The 16,528-nt window shown below is 38.1% G+C and overlaps 2 protein-coding genes across 2 annotated transcripts in view; one reads left to right on the top strand and one right to left on the bottom strand.

Moving 5' to 3' along the window:
- Positions 1–1,199: 1,199 nt before the first annotated feature.
- LOC120625159 (protein cereblon-like) lies at positions 1,200–15,014 on the bottom strand. The gene is made up of 10 exons (XM_039892128.1): positions 14,877–15,014; positions 9,340–9,449; positions 8,497–8,690; positions 7,811–7,999; positions 7,097–7,201; positions 6,076–6,200; positions 5,473–5,612; positions 4,299–4,401; positions 2,728–2,872; positions 1,200–1,729 (listed from the first exon to the last, which is right to left on the bottom strand). The coding sequence occupies exons 1-10, from the start codon at positions 14,887–14,889 to the stop codon at positions 1,546–1,548; spliced, it is 1,308 nt and encodes a 435-aa protein (XP_039748062.1). The 5' UTR covers positions 14,890–15,014; the 3' UTR covers positions 1,200–1,545.
- A 329-nt stretch (positions 15,015–15,343) lies between these two features.
- The window catches only part of LOC120625407 (transmembrane protein 131), a 39,423-nt gene continuing 38,238 nt past the window's right edge, over positions 15,344–16,528 (top strand). The window contains exon 1 of the mRNA XM_039892463.1: positions 15,344–15,609. Within this exon, the coding sequence (XP_039748397.1) occupies positions 15,516–15,609 (94 nt within the window). The 5' untranslated portion in view covers positions 15,344–15,515. The remainder of the gene's footprint in view (positions 15,610–16,528) is intronic.

Raw genomic sequence — 16,528 nt, 5'->3', positions numbered from 1 at the left:
GGCCACGTCAGGATAACGTAAACGTAGGTAAATAGTAAGCTACTTACAGAAATTGGATTTTAATCGTTCACCAAAGAACTCCCATTTTTAATGTATGCTACGCGAAACTAGAATCTGCGAGACACTATGTACAATTTGTATATTTTATTTAATGATTTTCGATTCCTTAAAAGTCAAAAGGCGGTCGAATTAGTGGAAACAGTCAAAATGGTGGGTGTGGCGAGTGCCAATGCTCCATTATTAATAATTATTTTACTCTGTTGAAGTTCAGAGTTCAATTTTTTATTAACAATAGAATAAGGGAATAAAGACACTACCAATAACGCGTTATTACATGAGCAGATCGAAGACTTCACTAAGTTTTGTCGCCCCATGCTGAGTTGATATGCGAGGATAACTCCACTCCAAAAGCTGAAAATTTAGAGATTTGCGTACAGCTAAATTAGCACGACCATTAAGATAATATACAGCTATATTTTGGTTTATTTGATTCAATTCACCTATACCTACTTAATTTATTTATATACTTAAAAAAATGTTTGTTTCTATTTAAAAGAATACACTCAACAGAGCTGAATGTTTGTGTATTTGAAGATTTTTCCGTAAATCCGATTTACGGAAAAATCTTGCATAAGATAACCCATGTATTGAGGAACAAGGTTACTCTCGTACACACCGAAAGGGATTCTATTTATTCGCTTATTATAAGCTATCACTATCGCTTACTAAAGCAAGATTTAAATAAAAACATGGAATTTCCATCCATTCATTTTCAAGGTCATATTTAAAAATTTATAAAAATTTATATTTTTTTAAAATTCAATGATTGATTCCCTACTGGCATAACGTGCATAAAGTTCCACTTTCATGAAAATAAATGATGTATAAATAATTTTATCAACACACGGCTCCACCATCAGACCCTGATCCCCATCTGTCAACCAACTATTCATTACTGGTATCAATCAACAAAACGAGATTAAACTAGTCTGTCGACAATACCTACAGCGAAGAGCCCAACGCTTAGCAACACAAGCGCAATATCTTCCAACGCCATTTTCAGACCAGCTCTGCAGTACCGTAATATTGCATTAGGGGCGTTCATAAAATACGTGAGATGTTTAAGAGGGGGGGGGGGGGGGAGGGGTCGATTCAAACCTCATCTAATCTAACGTTGGAGAGAAGGGAGGTCCGGCAAATATCACACAATTTATTTGTTAAATTTTTATCACACTTAAATTTAAACTCTCAGCAATGTTGATTACTAGTCTTAACTAGTTGTATGTAAAAGCACGAAGCAATTTTTTTTTCTTTTTTTTCGTGAGATTGGGGGATAGTGGAGGGGGTAAAATAAAATCTCACACGGGGGACAGACAATTTAAAAAGACACCTGACGTAATTTATGGACGCCGCCTTATCCCCGAAGTTACATGTGTATGTCAAATATCAGTTAAATCGGATGCCAACAAACAAGTAACTTAAATAAAATATCTCCCTTTTACTATTCTAGTTATCTTTATAGTCCGTGGAGTGAGTTCAAGGTTGTCATTCGGATCGCCATACACCACCAGCTGGTTGCGCACGGTCGGGCGGCCTACTGGTTAGGCGGCGCGTGCGCGACGACGTGCGTGGTTGCACGGGCAGGTTGCCATCAAAGCGGGGCAACACGTAATTGCGACACAGCCCATAGAAGCGTTGAGGCCGTAACTTGCGGCGCTGCGCGTCGAACCTGCGCAGAAAATACTACTGTTGTCTGCGCGTCTACCAGAGCGCAACTTTTTGGCGCAGCGATGAGCAAGGTTTTAAGAGGTGAAGGAGGCTGGTCTAGAGTCTTCGGCCGTGACTAGTTACCACGTTCCGCCCAGTGATTTAGCATTCTGGTGCGCTGTCGCGTAGACTCCGATTAGTGTTATAGGTTAAATATAACTGCCACATCCCTCTAACAGTTTAACCCGTAATCATCTTAGACTGCATCATTGCTAACCACCAGCACAGCTGGAGACAATTATTAGAATTTTCTCTCTCTTACAGCTTTATTAACTCTCAGAGATTAAAAAAAACCAATTATATTGCACTTTAATTTGAATGAAATGTAATTCTTTTATTTTTTGTTCATTTATAATTGATACTTAATTGAATTTAATAAATCATTTTACATTATAAACATAAATATAACATTTGACGGAGCACTCAGGGCTACTGAAGACAGCGCTAACTCGCTAACTAGACTCACGCATAAGTAGAAAGTAGAAGGAGAAATTAAAAGGCAGTAAAAAAAAAAAGCAATGTAGCATAACCATATCACGACAATCTTGAGCTGGCACTTATTCAGATCAAAAGTCGCATAAAGGTCTCTGACACCATGTGAGAGGATAAGTGAGTGCGAAACAAAAAAACTCTCAGAGTATTGGCGCAAAATTATTATATCGAAATTATATTCGAATAATAAATGTGTAATAATATACAGGTGTGAAATTTCCTATTCCATATTCCCGTGCTTTAGTAGAAGTTTACCCCCGTTTATTATTTGGATATTATTTCCACATGTGCGCCAGTGCTCAGATAGTTGAAGATCTGTGGGAGAAGATAAATTTATATCCTTTCCCCGGAGATATAATGGTCTCCGACCCATGCTAGCCGTGCTGGTGAGATTACAGTCAAGGGCTAGTGTGATAAAAAAAACTTCAGAATGAAATGAGCAGTGGAAGCGAAACACGCGTACGTTACCTCCAGCCCACGTGCGAGCGGCAGACTTCGCACACGGTGATGGTCCAGGCGTAGCCCGGGAACCACGAGTACTCCGCCGACGCGGCGCCACTTGAGCGCGTGTTGTCAACGCGTGACACCGTGATGATGTCGTGCACAATCCCGCCTGTTGAATACATGCTTACGCGTTAGCAGTCAACCCCCGACTCACGTGTATCTCGGTAAGCATTTGTGCATTCATACACAAGCATCAGTGGCGTGCACTTCATATATGCACAATATATAAAAACAAAAAAAAAAAAAAAGATTATAAGAAGCAATAAAACACTTATATATAAATATCTTTTAAAAAAAAGAAATAAACATATTTAATATTATAGCATATGAAATAAAACAACATACAATAAAACAATAATCTTATTATATCTATATTATCCTTAACTAAGTTCTATGAAATAGAAAACGGATTTACAAGAGGAAAAGGGTTTCTCTTTTTAAGCTCTGCATACCCTAAAATTTTTGTATAGCTAATTAAAGCCAAGGATTGTTCCGTTTTATGGCATCTTCCTTCTTTATGCATACCCTGGGCATATAATTAAATATGGAAAATCCAAAAGTGCACGCCTCATAATCTTATTAAAATTGAGATAATTTGTAAATAATAATTAAACTACATCTAATTATACCGTGAAAAGTGATAGACTTCTATTCCTCAAAATACTGAATACGCAAAAAAAAAACAACTCGATAAGTGAAGTATTTTGCTCGTTATCGTGACCACAAGGTACGGGAACTTTTTTAAACAATTTTTTAATTAGTTTTATTTAAACAAAAAAAATATTTAATAATACAAGGAGATTTAAAAATATCATGAGTGTTAAAAATAGTAATTTTTTCTCAAGATTTGTCTATTTATGTTCACTTATAAAAGCCATAAAGAATAAAAAAAGTTACACTTTAAGTTGGAGAATCACTCGGTGTGCGTAAACTGACAGTAATACCCACCTCAACGCTTCGCTTATGACGCGTGAAAACCATAAAAAAACCGTGTACACGACTAATGTTGAAGTATCAAGAAACACTCCACTTTAGAATGGTTTCTCGAAGAAACCGTTAGTCACTTCATACTACTTAGCAGTTGACGGAAATTATTTTGCATCTAATGTTTCAAACGTTCACCATAAAAAGGAAAATAAAAATTGTGCTAGTAACATTCCATTGCGGGTGTAAGGTGAGGCGTGCGCTGGGCTTTTTTAATGTTTTTTTTTTGTTTGGACACAATGCACTGCATACAATAATAGTTGAATGAGGATTCTGCATATTCTTAATTCTATGTACACAAGGTGTTCGATTGGAACTTCCGCAAGGTTGTATCACAAGGTTGCGTTAAGCCGCTCGTAACCTAAAATTGTATCTGCTTAGGTGCAGTGACGTGCACAGGGTTTTCGATCAGGGTATGCATAAAGCTGATTTAGAGCATAAAATGGAAAAATTCTCCTCCATTACGAGTTATAAAAAAAAAATTTGGGGATGCATTGCTTTTGTGCATGTATGAAGTGCACGCCACTGGTTAGGTGGAAACCTGAACTTACTCAAGTTGATGTAGTTTGAGTGCACTCCCTCGGTGGACATCGCGAAGATATAGTCGCGCCTCGTGATCTCGATGGCACACGCCGCGCAGCAAAGCACGCTCTTCTGCGCAAACAAAATTTGTGTCAAATTATGGGATAACAACCAACCGTCTGTATGTTGATACAAAATCAACATACAGACGGTTTCTAGGAATAGATGGCTTCGAGTTTTGGGTTGAGATATCAGACTACCTACTTTTCGGATTTAAATTATTTATTTACTATTCGTGTATATTTGTTACGCGATTATTCCGCCAATTATACTTTGAACAAGCCCATTATCAGAGGTGGTCCCATTTTAATTTGGTGAAGATGTAACTACTTGTTGGTTGTTCTTAACATCTATTTATGTTTAGTTTTTATGTGGTGTTGGTTGTTTTGTTTGTATACTTTGATTTTTTTTCCTTTACACTCAAGTTGGGAGTTTTTTTTCGCTTGCACACAAGTTGTCAAGTTCGATTTCTATCTGTTTAAACGTTTTCCAGTCAATCCGTGACGCCAATAAAGGCTATACCTGAAAAGCGCTGCAGTAGTCAAATACATATAGTATCATGCTGAGGTAGCAGCTTTTCCAGCAGATGCACCTTTTGATACGACCTTTTAGTTTCGCTAGGAAGTTCGTCCTAAATTAGTGTAAGTTCGTTATTTTATAATGAGCCCGTTTTTAAATATTGGATAGAAGCCGGCGTTACTTTGCGGAAATCCATGATATGTTATGAAAATTAAGCTTAATTTACTTCGCGAAAAGCAGGAATCTGTGCCTAACATTTAATCATATAATATCTTAACAATTATTCATTGTAAAGTCAACATCTCCTGAGGATGTTCCGGTTTCGGAGCGAAACGTGCGTAGAGGGTACATTGCCGATGATGTTTTTGGTGTGGAGTATAACGATTGAAGAAATTATAAATTACATCATACAGATTCTCCTGCTTTTCGCGGAGTATAGCATATTAAGCTTAATGTTCAAAATAATGAGCCCGTACTAAGTGTACGTAAAGCATATTGGCCTATGTGAACCTTCCCATACATGTTTCATTGGCTAAGTACAATATGCTGATTTTTCACATCTAAAGGCAAAACAATCAATAGAAGAAGTCTTAAGAAGAGAACTTTGGTATTACTGGTTCCTACCTTCGAGATAAGCCGCACCTCCATGTGTAGCCTCAACAGAACGTCGTCCACAACGAAGAGCGCAAGTCGGTCGCGTGGCGTCAGCGCCATGTTTGACGCGGTCCAGAACGAAAGCTCCAACGGGTCCTCGGGGATGTTATCTGCCGGCACAACTAAGCGTCACTTTGAAGCGAAACTCCGGATCTCAATATAGAGCTACAATCTACTAAGACTGAAACGAGCGAGCGAAAGCTTGGGCCACACGTTGCTCAAGCGATGATGATGTAGCTTATCATCATGATAACGATGTGCTTGGTTCACACGGCAATGTACTTATACGTTTTTTTTTTGCAGAATAAACATTGTACATAGGCTCGTTAGCACGTTACTCTACAGCTCAATAACTGGAAGGGATAGCTTCGGCAAAGAAATGGTCACCAGACGTTGCCGAAGCCAAATTCAATTTGGAAATCTAATATTGGTCCATTCATACTGCTCTTTCGCTAATATATCGTATAAATCTAACTTAAAAGCTTTTCTGCGAGGTCGAGGATTAAATTCCAGACGCTAACATAGTCACAGCGTGCTCCGTCCGTTGAGGTGTTAGTACAGATGAGCTCATACCGAGCGCCATGCTCTTGAAGAACTCGCGGATCTTGCGGCGCATGCGTCGGAAGTCGAAGATTTCGTACACGAACAGCGGCCACGGCGTCAGCATCGCATCCATGCTGCGCAGGCGCCGCGCCGTCCTGCCGAACAGTGCTACGTCAGTTGGCCTTACCCAGGGCAGCCTTTAACTTCGGAGCATATCCACTAAGAAGCGCTGCTGGCTAAGTTTGTTGTAAGCTCTGGCTAATTTTGTTGTGGGCTCTTCTTAGACCAGGGCGCGTTTGGAACCCTCCTAGCTTTAGTTTTAAGCTAATGAATGCAGCTATCACCATCACTAACATTAGTGTAACATTTTAAATGTATGAACGCTTCATAAGTGTCTGTTATAAGGTCTACATGAATAAAACATTTTTGAATTTGAATTAGGGCACCGATACAATTCAACCGAAGGCGAAAACTGTATTGGCGCTCACATTCGTGTTTTCTAGGGATACTCGGATCACCACCTGATGTCGAGCTAAATGCCTGGACCTTCGTTATGCCCTCGGTCCCAGTTATTATCGTTAACATATAATAACATGACAGCCCAGTCAACTGCATTGTAGAAGCGTGCAGGAAGCGTCGAAGTCTACCTTAAAAGATAGCCAGAGTACTGCGAAAAAAATCTGTGTAGTTTTTAACATTGCTATTTTCCGCAGAATTTCATTTCGGATTTACACACAAAACACTAAAACGACACCAAAAAGAAATTTTCTCATGATTTTTGACCGTGTTTATGGAATATTCGTGCCAATCATAACGCGTGAAATTCGTATAAAACCACAGATTTTGGCTACCTCTAGAAGTCTGATGATGAGTGTTCAGTCGACGCGGGTATAACAAACAGTCAATACAGTCATTTATTCAATTAGTCTCGACAAAAGCGTGGCAGAAGTGTCTGTTATACACTGTAGTGCTTCAGTTCGTCTGGGTGCCCCGCAACGCCTCACTTTTGAGTTTTGTACTATTCATACTGTCTGGACGCCGGAGCACTGACCGCGAGCCATCGTTGCGCTGTGCGTCGAGGCTATTAAGGCGCACTTGCTGCAGTGGGTCGCCGAAGTTCACGTCCTCTAGCACTCGAACCTCCATGAAGCGCAGTCTGCATACAACAAGCGTGACACACTTATTAATAATAAATCTAATCTAAAATCTTAAGATCACAGATTGAATTTCGTAGTACTATCGTCATCTAAAGAACTTCCACTGTAATTGAGGTGTAAGTTCATGGCCATAAGGACTCTCATGGGGAGATTATCTCGAACTTAAATTGTGGTCATACTTGGTCTTTGACTTATAATCAACTCGTACTACTCAGTGTTTGATAGCGAACAAAGAATTGCAGTATCCTGCATTTGTATTAAGATTATAAAGTGCAGATAAATATCTACTGAGAAATAAAACAGGTTTCTTACTTAATGACCTATTATTTATTTCCTTTAAGACAAACCACAGGCCTTTTTAAAAGGCAAGTTTGCTGTAGCAGTCAGAAGAGGTAGAGTCTTTTTTATACCTCTCTATCCCCGAGGGGTTTTTGTCTATCGCACCACCAAGGCCATATAAGTGTGTGTGTGTGTTCTCGTGACTGCCTCCAAATAAAAACTGACCGTGATGTGGAAGGAGAGATCCTTAGCCCACGAATGAGGTACAATATAACAACTTTTAACACTAGACCTCCTAGACATTCAACGCGCAAAAGTTTGTAACCCACCGTTCAAAGGCGTTCACTGGCACCACACGCCGCGGCATCTGTAGGCAGCGGAAGCGGTGCGTAGCGCGCGCCTTGAAGGACACCAGCGGCGCCGAGCCGTCGCCACGTCCCTCCGGATTGTCGGCTGGCGGCAGCACCTCGTACACCTCGCAAAGCACGCCGTAGCCTGACGCCATGACCCCGCCCTCGCTGACAATACACACCAAACGAAACTTCTATAGCAGAGAATTTGAATTGTGAAAAGTCTCAATTCTCACTGATTACTGAAGTATTGATTGTATTTCGCGATGTTACACTATATTTTTTAAATAAATAAATAATTATGTTTTCATTCAATTGAAACAATGCTCCTTCTAGTAGATGCCGTTAGTTTTATATAGATTCCTTGTATACAATTCCTTAACAGCATCGTTTAATTTTACAATCGTATCATTTAAAACAAAAATACCCTTTGTAAAACTTTTCTTTTATTGTAATAACGTAGGACCAATGGTCCAACTTATGTAAAAAAAAAAAACTTTATACAGAACAACCGTTCGCAGAGCATGAAAAGAACACGTCCTACAATGTGTCCATCAACCCAAACGTAGATTTTAAAATTCATGTGCTTGTAATTCCACCGGCAACTACGACCTTCAGACTGAAGCATCAATGCTACTTGACGGCAGAAATAAGCAATAACTTACTCGGGGCACAGCAGACCGAACACCTTGTCCTGGTGGACGGAGTGCGACAGCATGTCCGCGTCTTGCGTGAACAGAATGGGTACCGTCTCGCCGGGAAACACGATACCGTGATGCGCTATGACAGGCACGCGGCCCAGCCAGCCAGGCTCAAAGGCGCGCGCGCAACCGTCTGCCGCTTGCGCTGGGCCCATGTACTGAAACCACAGCGCTCCTGTCACCACTGCTTCCTCTCGTGCAGCAAAAAGGCATTAAATGTTGAACAGTTATCATCGCACGGGAGGCAGGACTATAATTTCCTAGTTCTAGTCTTGTACTATGATTTTTGTGACAGAAAATCTCAAACCCTAAAACATTTTGGCATACTGCAGTTATGTCACCGTAGAGTACGTACGAAATGTACTATAAGCAATAGTAAGCTAATAATATAAAGTGCAGCTCATAAAAATTTGGATGTTAGAGTTCGACCTTCTTAGATTGGTCTCAATGAGTAGTTGTGTTACAGATAGTGAGGGACGTTTTAAGATCTGATCCTTTATCAGATCCTATTCACCAAACAGCCATAAATTACTATTTAGTTTTCTTTTGTACTCTTCTAAGTTAGCTCTTGACTGCAATCTCACCAATTTTATCAATATTAAAATTATAATCAATAGCACATCCCACAAAAGTTGGCTTCACTACAGCATTGCGAATTCGACAGAGCCGCGAGACGTTGCGGCTCAATAAATACAATATGCATGCTTGGCGATCACAACAGATATGTAACTGTCGAGGTGACACTGAAACTTGCCAATGCTCCCAAGAACATACAAATAACGACAGGTTAAGGAGAAAGATACTTACCGAGTGTGACGCGGGGAGTGAAATATCGAATGGTTGCTCTTCCCCATCCTCCATCTCATTGTCGTCAATAAGAAGACCTTGCGGCAGTTGAGAATCATCCTCGGCTGAATCTATGTAACAAAACTACACTGTTATACAGATTAATGATATTCATACTTGTACTTTAGAATACTTATGGAGGGGGCAAATGCCATCTCCAAATGGCATTGTTGTTATACGAGAACTATTCCACTGAGTTTCCCAAATTTGCGTTGTTCCAGCATGAGACATTTTGCCAGCATGGGCAGGAGACATTTTCTGCCCAGCAGGGCTAGCACGGGCAGGAGATATAAATTATATCCCCCGATTATATCCTCTATCAAGGGATATAATTATCTTTTCCCCTTGCCAGAGCACGGCAACAGGGGAGAGGATAAATTTATCCCCGTTTGACATTTCTCGTGGATATATATCCCCCGCCCATAGCATGGGAAGAAATGAAAGGGGAAAGACTATCCTTTTTTGACATTTGAAAGAGACAATTTTATCCCTGTCCTTAGACGTGGGTTTAAAATCCTGTTAACGAATTAAAGTCGAAAAAAACATGTCTCGTGCTTTCTGGGGCTCTTATTATTCAAGTGAAATGGAGAAATCTGAACGAAAATTACACCGGCGATCTATACGTGACGCCAGTAATCCGTTCGAATTTCCCGATGCAGAGTTCCAACACTTGTTTCGGATGGGTAAAAATTATGTGCTGTACTCGTGCGAGGACCTTAAAGAGGCACTAACCACTAAATGCTGTCGATGGACTACCAGTGCACATAAAAGTAAGTTGTTATTAAGTACCTAAAATCACCTTGTGCAAAGACATCATCTATATATGAACATAGGTTTAAAAAAAAGCATGGCTAATCACTTTTTGTCTAGGTTCTCACATCTTTAAGGCTTTTAGCGGACGGTAGTTATCAGCGGGGACAGGTCAAGACCATGGCTGTTGCTCAAACCACAGTCAGCAAATAACTGACCCAAATTACTGGAGCTATTGTCAGTATGTGAGTATATATAGGTACTTACTTCCTAATAATTCTCATTAGTAAATATAAATCCCATCCTGTTCAAAGTGCAGTGATGTGATAACTAGTTTTCACTTTATAGCCGAGTGCCCCTTGTACGTGTTGGTAAGATGGGAACTACAAGGTAAGGATAGAATAAGTGAAGAAGACCTAGCAAACCTCACCTTAGGGGATATTGTTAGGTTCACCACAGAGACTGGTAGGTTTCAGGGGGGACCCTGCCGGGACACCAGTAAAACCTGTGTCTCAAACATGGGGAATAGGGTGGAATGGTCCTTACATAGGACTGATCACCCGTCTGGCAATGGCAGACATCCCCTCATCAAATATAGATATACTTACTTTAATAATAAAATTATTAGTCAGTACTTAGTACTTCAGTATAAGTACATAGCAAAGATATTCAATGCTAGGTACTTTAATTATTTTTCATTTCATTTTAGACTAATGCCAAAGTAGATATTATTCCCGGGAACAGACTCTGGAGATCCACGATAGATGTTCAACTGGTAAAGACAAATTATTTAGATCTAGAGTTTATCAAAAACTTAAACAATCAAGTAAGTTAATAATTTTAAAATATGTTTTACAGATTGTGGTGTGTGTCCATGACCAATTCATATTTATTAACTCTAAAGTAAAATATGAAAAGATACAGCTGTATGAAAGTAGAATCGGACAGTACTACATCTTATGTATGTTTTAAATAAAATGTGCAAACTTTCAAAACTTTACTTATTGTTGCCATTTACTAGTATAAAAGGGAAACAATGCAAATCAAAAAAGTTACACACCTACCTATATCATTATATTATACTCCTCATAATTACCTAGAAATTACATGCCTAGGATTCTGCTGCATATGTTGTATACGACTAGTCTGGTAAATTATTTATATGAATATACAAAAAACAATGTCTCATTATAATAAAATTGTTTATTTGAGGAATTAGTACAAAAACTTGGCAGTAGATACTGTATTTAGTAATGAAATATAAGAAAATAAAAAAAAAAATGTCTGATAAATTATTTAACATGGGCATGGGTTAATCATCACGTCCAAATTACAATGTAGGATTGTGCATATATTTCTATTCAACATTTTATTAAAATCTTGGAGAAAATCTGAAAAAGAAAAACAAGTAGGAATTAATTTACATGTTTAAATAACAAAGTAGAATTTTATTGGGGACTCAGGCTATGCTCTAGAGCCTTGGATGATGACTCCGGATTTAGAAGCTGCACCAAAAAGTTCTGCAGAGAAGTACACAAACTGGCACTGCCAAGTAAGAAACTGTGTGGAAAGGGCCAATAGGTACCTCAAAGACACATTTCGCAGCTTGGGGATTGACTGGGTGCTTCATTACAGTCCCGAAAAAGCATCTCCACTTATATATGCCTGCATAACACTTTATAATATTATGCATCATTATAGGCGTGTATTGTAAATATATACTTTAAATAATATTTAAGTTCCCATAACTTATTATTATTGGGCACATTAATGTTTGGTAATATTATAAAATTATATCTTATAATAATGGTTCCTTATAAATCATTGATCCTGCATTTTCACATACAATTTGCCCTACTAATTTGGGTCAACAGTATTGAGCATAATATAATTTGTATATTTCAGAACTCTAATGGAGCAAATGACAGTAAATTTTGTAAATACGAGCGAAGAACGACATCAGACATCAAATATGGATCAAACAAGATTGTTAACAGTTGCTCGACAAAAAAGAGAAAGATTTATAAATACATATTTTAATTAATAAAATTTCTAAATTAACCTTTTCATCCTTTTTAATTTATTTTTGTGTGATAAATGAGCATCCTGCATTCTTCCATCTATACCTACTCTGGAAAATAAATAAATTCTTCACTTGGTTGACTTTACAGCAACATGTATATGTTGCCTGTGGTGCTGCGTCCCCGTGCTGTTGCAGCTTTTTTAATGTCCTGCCACGTCTGCAAATAAAAGAAAAATTATGCAAGACTTGTTTGATGCCAACAACACTAATAAATAATTTAAATTTTTTGCACTTGCTTACTTTACCGCAAAATTGACTTAACTGTTTCCACTGATTGACCGTCCCGTCTGGCCCATGCTCCTTCAGTAATGACTAAGATTTGCCACTGGGAGTCTGCCCTTTTGGCTCCTAAGAGTTCCTGTGAATTCCCCAGTGGCAAGGTGGTTGTGGGTTGGCATGAAATCTACCAACATTTGCAATTGTATTTTATTACTTCTTGATCTGAATAAACACAAATTTGTCAACTAATGGGCCATAGAAAAAGGCAAGCACAACTTTAAATAAAATAGTACAAGATCAATAATTTGATATGTAAACAGGATTGGATCTTGATGATTAACGTCTCTGTTTACTTTCACTGTAAAACATTCATTCATTAGGTACGCTTCTAAATCAATAGGTAGTCACTTTTTCAAACATTTTATAATAGAAGACTGACTTTTTAGCACTCATTTTATTTTCTCGAAAGGTAGGTTTTATACCACTTTGAAAAATCCAGAATAAATAATATAAACAAACAGCCGCAGACGAGGAACATTTATAGATAAAAAAAACAATAAAAAACTTAGACAACTAAAACAAAACAGAAAACGAAAAATTTATTTGTCAAAACCATGAGCACAGATTAGAATAATTAATTTGTGACATTTACCGGGGGTTCGTCTTTCTCCTATTATATCCACCGTGGATATATTGTCCACCCGTGTGCCCATGCTCGGGGGGTGGATATAAATGCGTGAGGGGATAAACGTTATATCCTTTCCCCGTGGAGAAGTGTCCCCCGCCCATGCTAGCCCTGCTGGGATAGGTCAAAATGTTTCCTTCTTCCACAGCTTTATCACCTTCCGAGATTTGGACACGTTAATTTTATCCCTCGTAAGGGGATATAATTTCTTTTACCTCTATGCTAGCCGTGCAGGGAGAAACCTACATGTTGTTGTTGTGAACTTAACAAACGTGAGGTCTACTTCATTCTACCCTGATGCATTCTTACCTGACTAACGTCTTCATAGTAATAATTGAAGGCCCAAACAGATGGCTCACCTGAAGGTAACCGGTAAACTATCACCTATGAACAGAGCCAAACGTCACAGGGCATGAAAGGAGCACATCCTGCAACATGCCGCCCTGTATTCCTTACGTATGTGTTAAGCCTCTAATTATACCTGCAACCACACCCTTCAGACCGAACACAGCATTGCAACAATGCTGCTTTGCGGCAGAAATAAGCATGGAGATAGTACTTGCTGTACTACTACTTAAAATCCTGATCCTTGTGATTATAACTACAATAGATATCCAGGCTAAGAACCTGTATGTTGCTAACTTTTGCCTCCGCTAGGCAACGGTTATACTGACAAAAAACTATTAAGCTCTGCAAAATATCCGAGCAGTGAGAATTGATGATTTCCTCAATTACCTTAGATAGAAGAGAAATTATTGCTATTGGCCTACAGCTGAAGGGTTCGCGAAGTACAAGCTGTTGCAGAAAATAAAAGAGGGACAAATTTCCCATAACATGTTACAGAAAAAAATCAAATGACGTAAAATTAATGTGTACTAACAGGGTAAAAGAGAAATAAAATCGAAAAAATAATTCAAGTGCTTTTTTTGCCAAAATGAATTGGAATCAGCACATTGATACAGAAAGGTGTTTACTTAAGTATTAAATCAGTGGCTATTTCATGATTTCTTAGTAGCATTCTTTTGTAGCAAACCACTCTGTTTTGTATTGCTTTCTGAACACTTAAATAAATATCAGTCTAAATTTCCTAAAATCAATGCATTTGGGTTTAGAGTGGATAATTTGCATGATATGTGTGGAGTTGCATAAAGCAGAGTATTACTCATGTTGTGTTCAAATTTGCAGCCAGGGGAATAAAGTAAGAGATCTGTTTTTAGTAAAAAACAATAAAGGCTCAGAAGACTTTTTAAACAATTTTGATAATAAATATTAAATGAGTACTTCCATGGTGTACTATGGATCTCCTTTCCAAGATTACCTCTTTCACAATAATTATTGTTATGGTAAATGAAAATAAAAAAGACACAGGCTCATTACTATTTTATCAGCTTATCAATTTATTTTCCTAATGTCACTTTTACTCGTTCCTTGCTCCATTTTTTCACTTTTTAAGAATTTCATGTGAATAATAATTTTAAAAACAATAATACAACATAGTCCTAGCCCGAGTCTATTGGAAGTGCCCATTCGCGGAGCCCAACACTCTACAACCCAAGTTATTCAACGTTTCGATATGACACCGCATAGAAAGAGATGGTGTATGAGTTTAACAGCTGTCCTAAGTACTTTAAAGTACGGCGCTTTCCTTGAAATTGGAGTGTAAAACATGGTAATGAAAAAAAAAATTACTGTTTTGGTAAGTTCAATGAACAAATAAACAATTCGTAATTGAAGTACCGAATTCCGAATAATAACACTTACCGTTTTCCTCCATTATCCGTCTTAACAGTGCCCGAAGTAGTGAAATTTTGACTGATGTCTGAGTCTCTTTTTTAAAAAGGACAGGGTTTTAGTTTCAACGGGGTCGTGCTCTTATTTATTCCCTTGAAAGACATCAAATAAAAATGAACAAAACGCACAGATAAAAACAGAGCGAGCGGGTTTTCATTAGCTGAGTTCACGGCTCTGACTCCAGTCTTTTTATTTACCTTCCTTTGTCTGTAGCGTGTAACTTTTGTATGCTCTTTGGTTCCGTGCAAAGAAAGATTGAAAATTAAGGATGAAAGTAACAATCTCTTACTAGGTTGTTAATATATAATATTATTCATGTTTAACAAACCTTATTAGTTATTATTAATAATATTAATACATCGATATTTTCTATAGGCCTACCGAGTACCGTAGGTACCTACTAATGTAAGTTTTGCAACTCACATTGTTGGTCTCGCTCTCGCCTCTTAGTCTTGGGCACAGATCAGACAAAAGTTGTCTCATGCATTGCACGCACTTATTGATCAATTCTCAATTCTGATTTTGTGAACGGAAAGTGAGACTGCTATCGAAATATCTATAATTGCGTTGAAATGTGAAAACCGTTGTAATAACTAAAATCTTTGTAAAATGTTTCGAAATATATTATGGTGCTACGTTTTCCTACTGACTTTGCTGGATTTATCGCTGAAAACTAAGCTGACGGCGCAGGGAGAGAGCCATGGTAAAATCGATTTTTCTGTCTTAATATTATTACTTGAACTACGTATAAAGTCCGGTTCTAATGTGAGAATTATCTAGTAAATGTAAAATATAAATAGTATATCGTGCGTCGATTTGAGGGTATTTGGCATGTCGCGCGGCGCTGTGTTATTTTTGTTCGGGGCCGGACTTATTTTTCGTTTTTATTTTTCGTAATAACTGCGGATATTCCCGACGTAAGTGAGGATGTGAGAGAGTTCCCGCCAGCCGAAGATGCATGCACAGAGTGGCTGTCGGCAGGGTAGCGATGCGCGCCCGCCACCCTTGCCCGGGGCTGATCCCGCTGCATCGCGCACTTTTAACGATTGATTCGCGTATTGTAATCCTGTTATGTCACGCACATTACCCTGTTCTGTTACAATCAGCATTTTCGGTTATTCTCGTTCCTATTCTATGCAGGGGAATTCAAAATACTTCCAAAATATAATTCCTGTAAAATCAATACATTGGACAATGAGAGGGTGTCAATAGAGTTACAGTGAACATACAAAGAACCTTGTGATATATTATCAGGTATATGTGTGATACAATATGCCACTGTCCATTTTGTATGTTTGAGAATACATACTTAAATGCATTGTAATATTCAATCCATATTTTTTCTTTCTTTGGTGATATTGTTACTTGCAACTGAATATTTTGAAACAATAAAGAAAATTTAATTTTTATTTGAGGTGTTTCCTATCATTATTACCTATCATCATGGAAATTTCTTCTCAACCAATAATATATTGATTAGTAGGTACTGTATTAGTGGCTTTTGAAGAGATGAAACCTAAACATGCATAATAAGCATTTGTTATCACCTTATTATTTTCATGTCTGCTCAAAGGCAAATGTGTTTCTGGTTTTGTGGGTGTGGTAAAGTGATATATTATCTT

The sequence above is a fragment of the Pararge aegeria genome, chromosome 7 (assembly GCF_905163445.1).
Source record: "Pararge aegeria chromosome 7, ilParAegt1.1, whole genome shotgun sequence".
NCBI classification, from domain to species: Eukaryota; Metazoa; Arthropoda; class Insecta; order Lepidoptera; family Nymphalidae; genus Pararge; species Pararge aegeria.
The sequence above is the reverse complement of the archived record's forward strand: the minus strand, read 5'-3'. Positions and strand labels throughout refer to the sequence as shown.

Excerpts from the sequence above, each read along its gene's own strand:
- LOC120625159 (XM_039892128.1), bottom strand. Across the intron at positions 4,402-5,472 it reads AGGTGCGGCTTATCTCGAAG|AAGAGCGTGCTTTGCTGCGC; the intron begins GTAGGAACCAGT and ends TTGTTTGCGCAG. Across the intron at positions 2,873-4,298 it reads CTCAAACTACATCAACTTGA|GCGGGATTGTGCACGACATC; the intron begins GTAAGTTCAGGT and ends TGTATTCAACAG.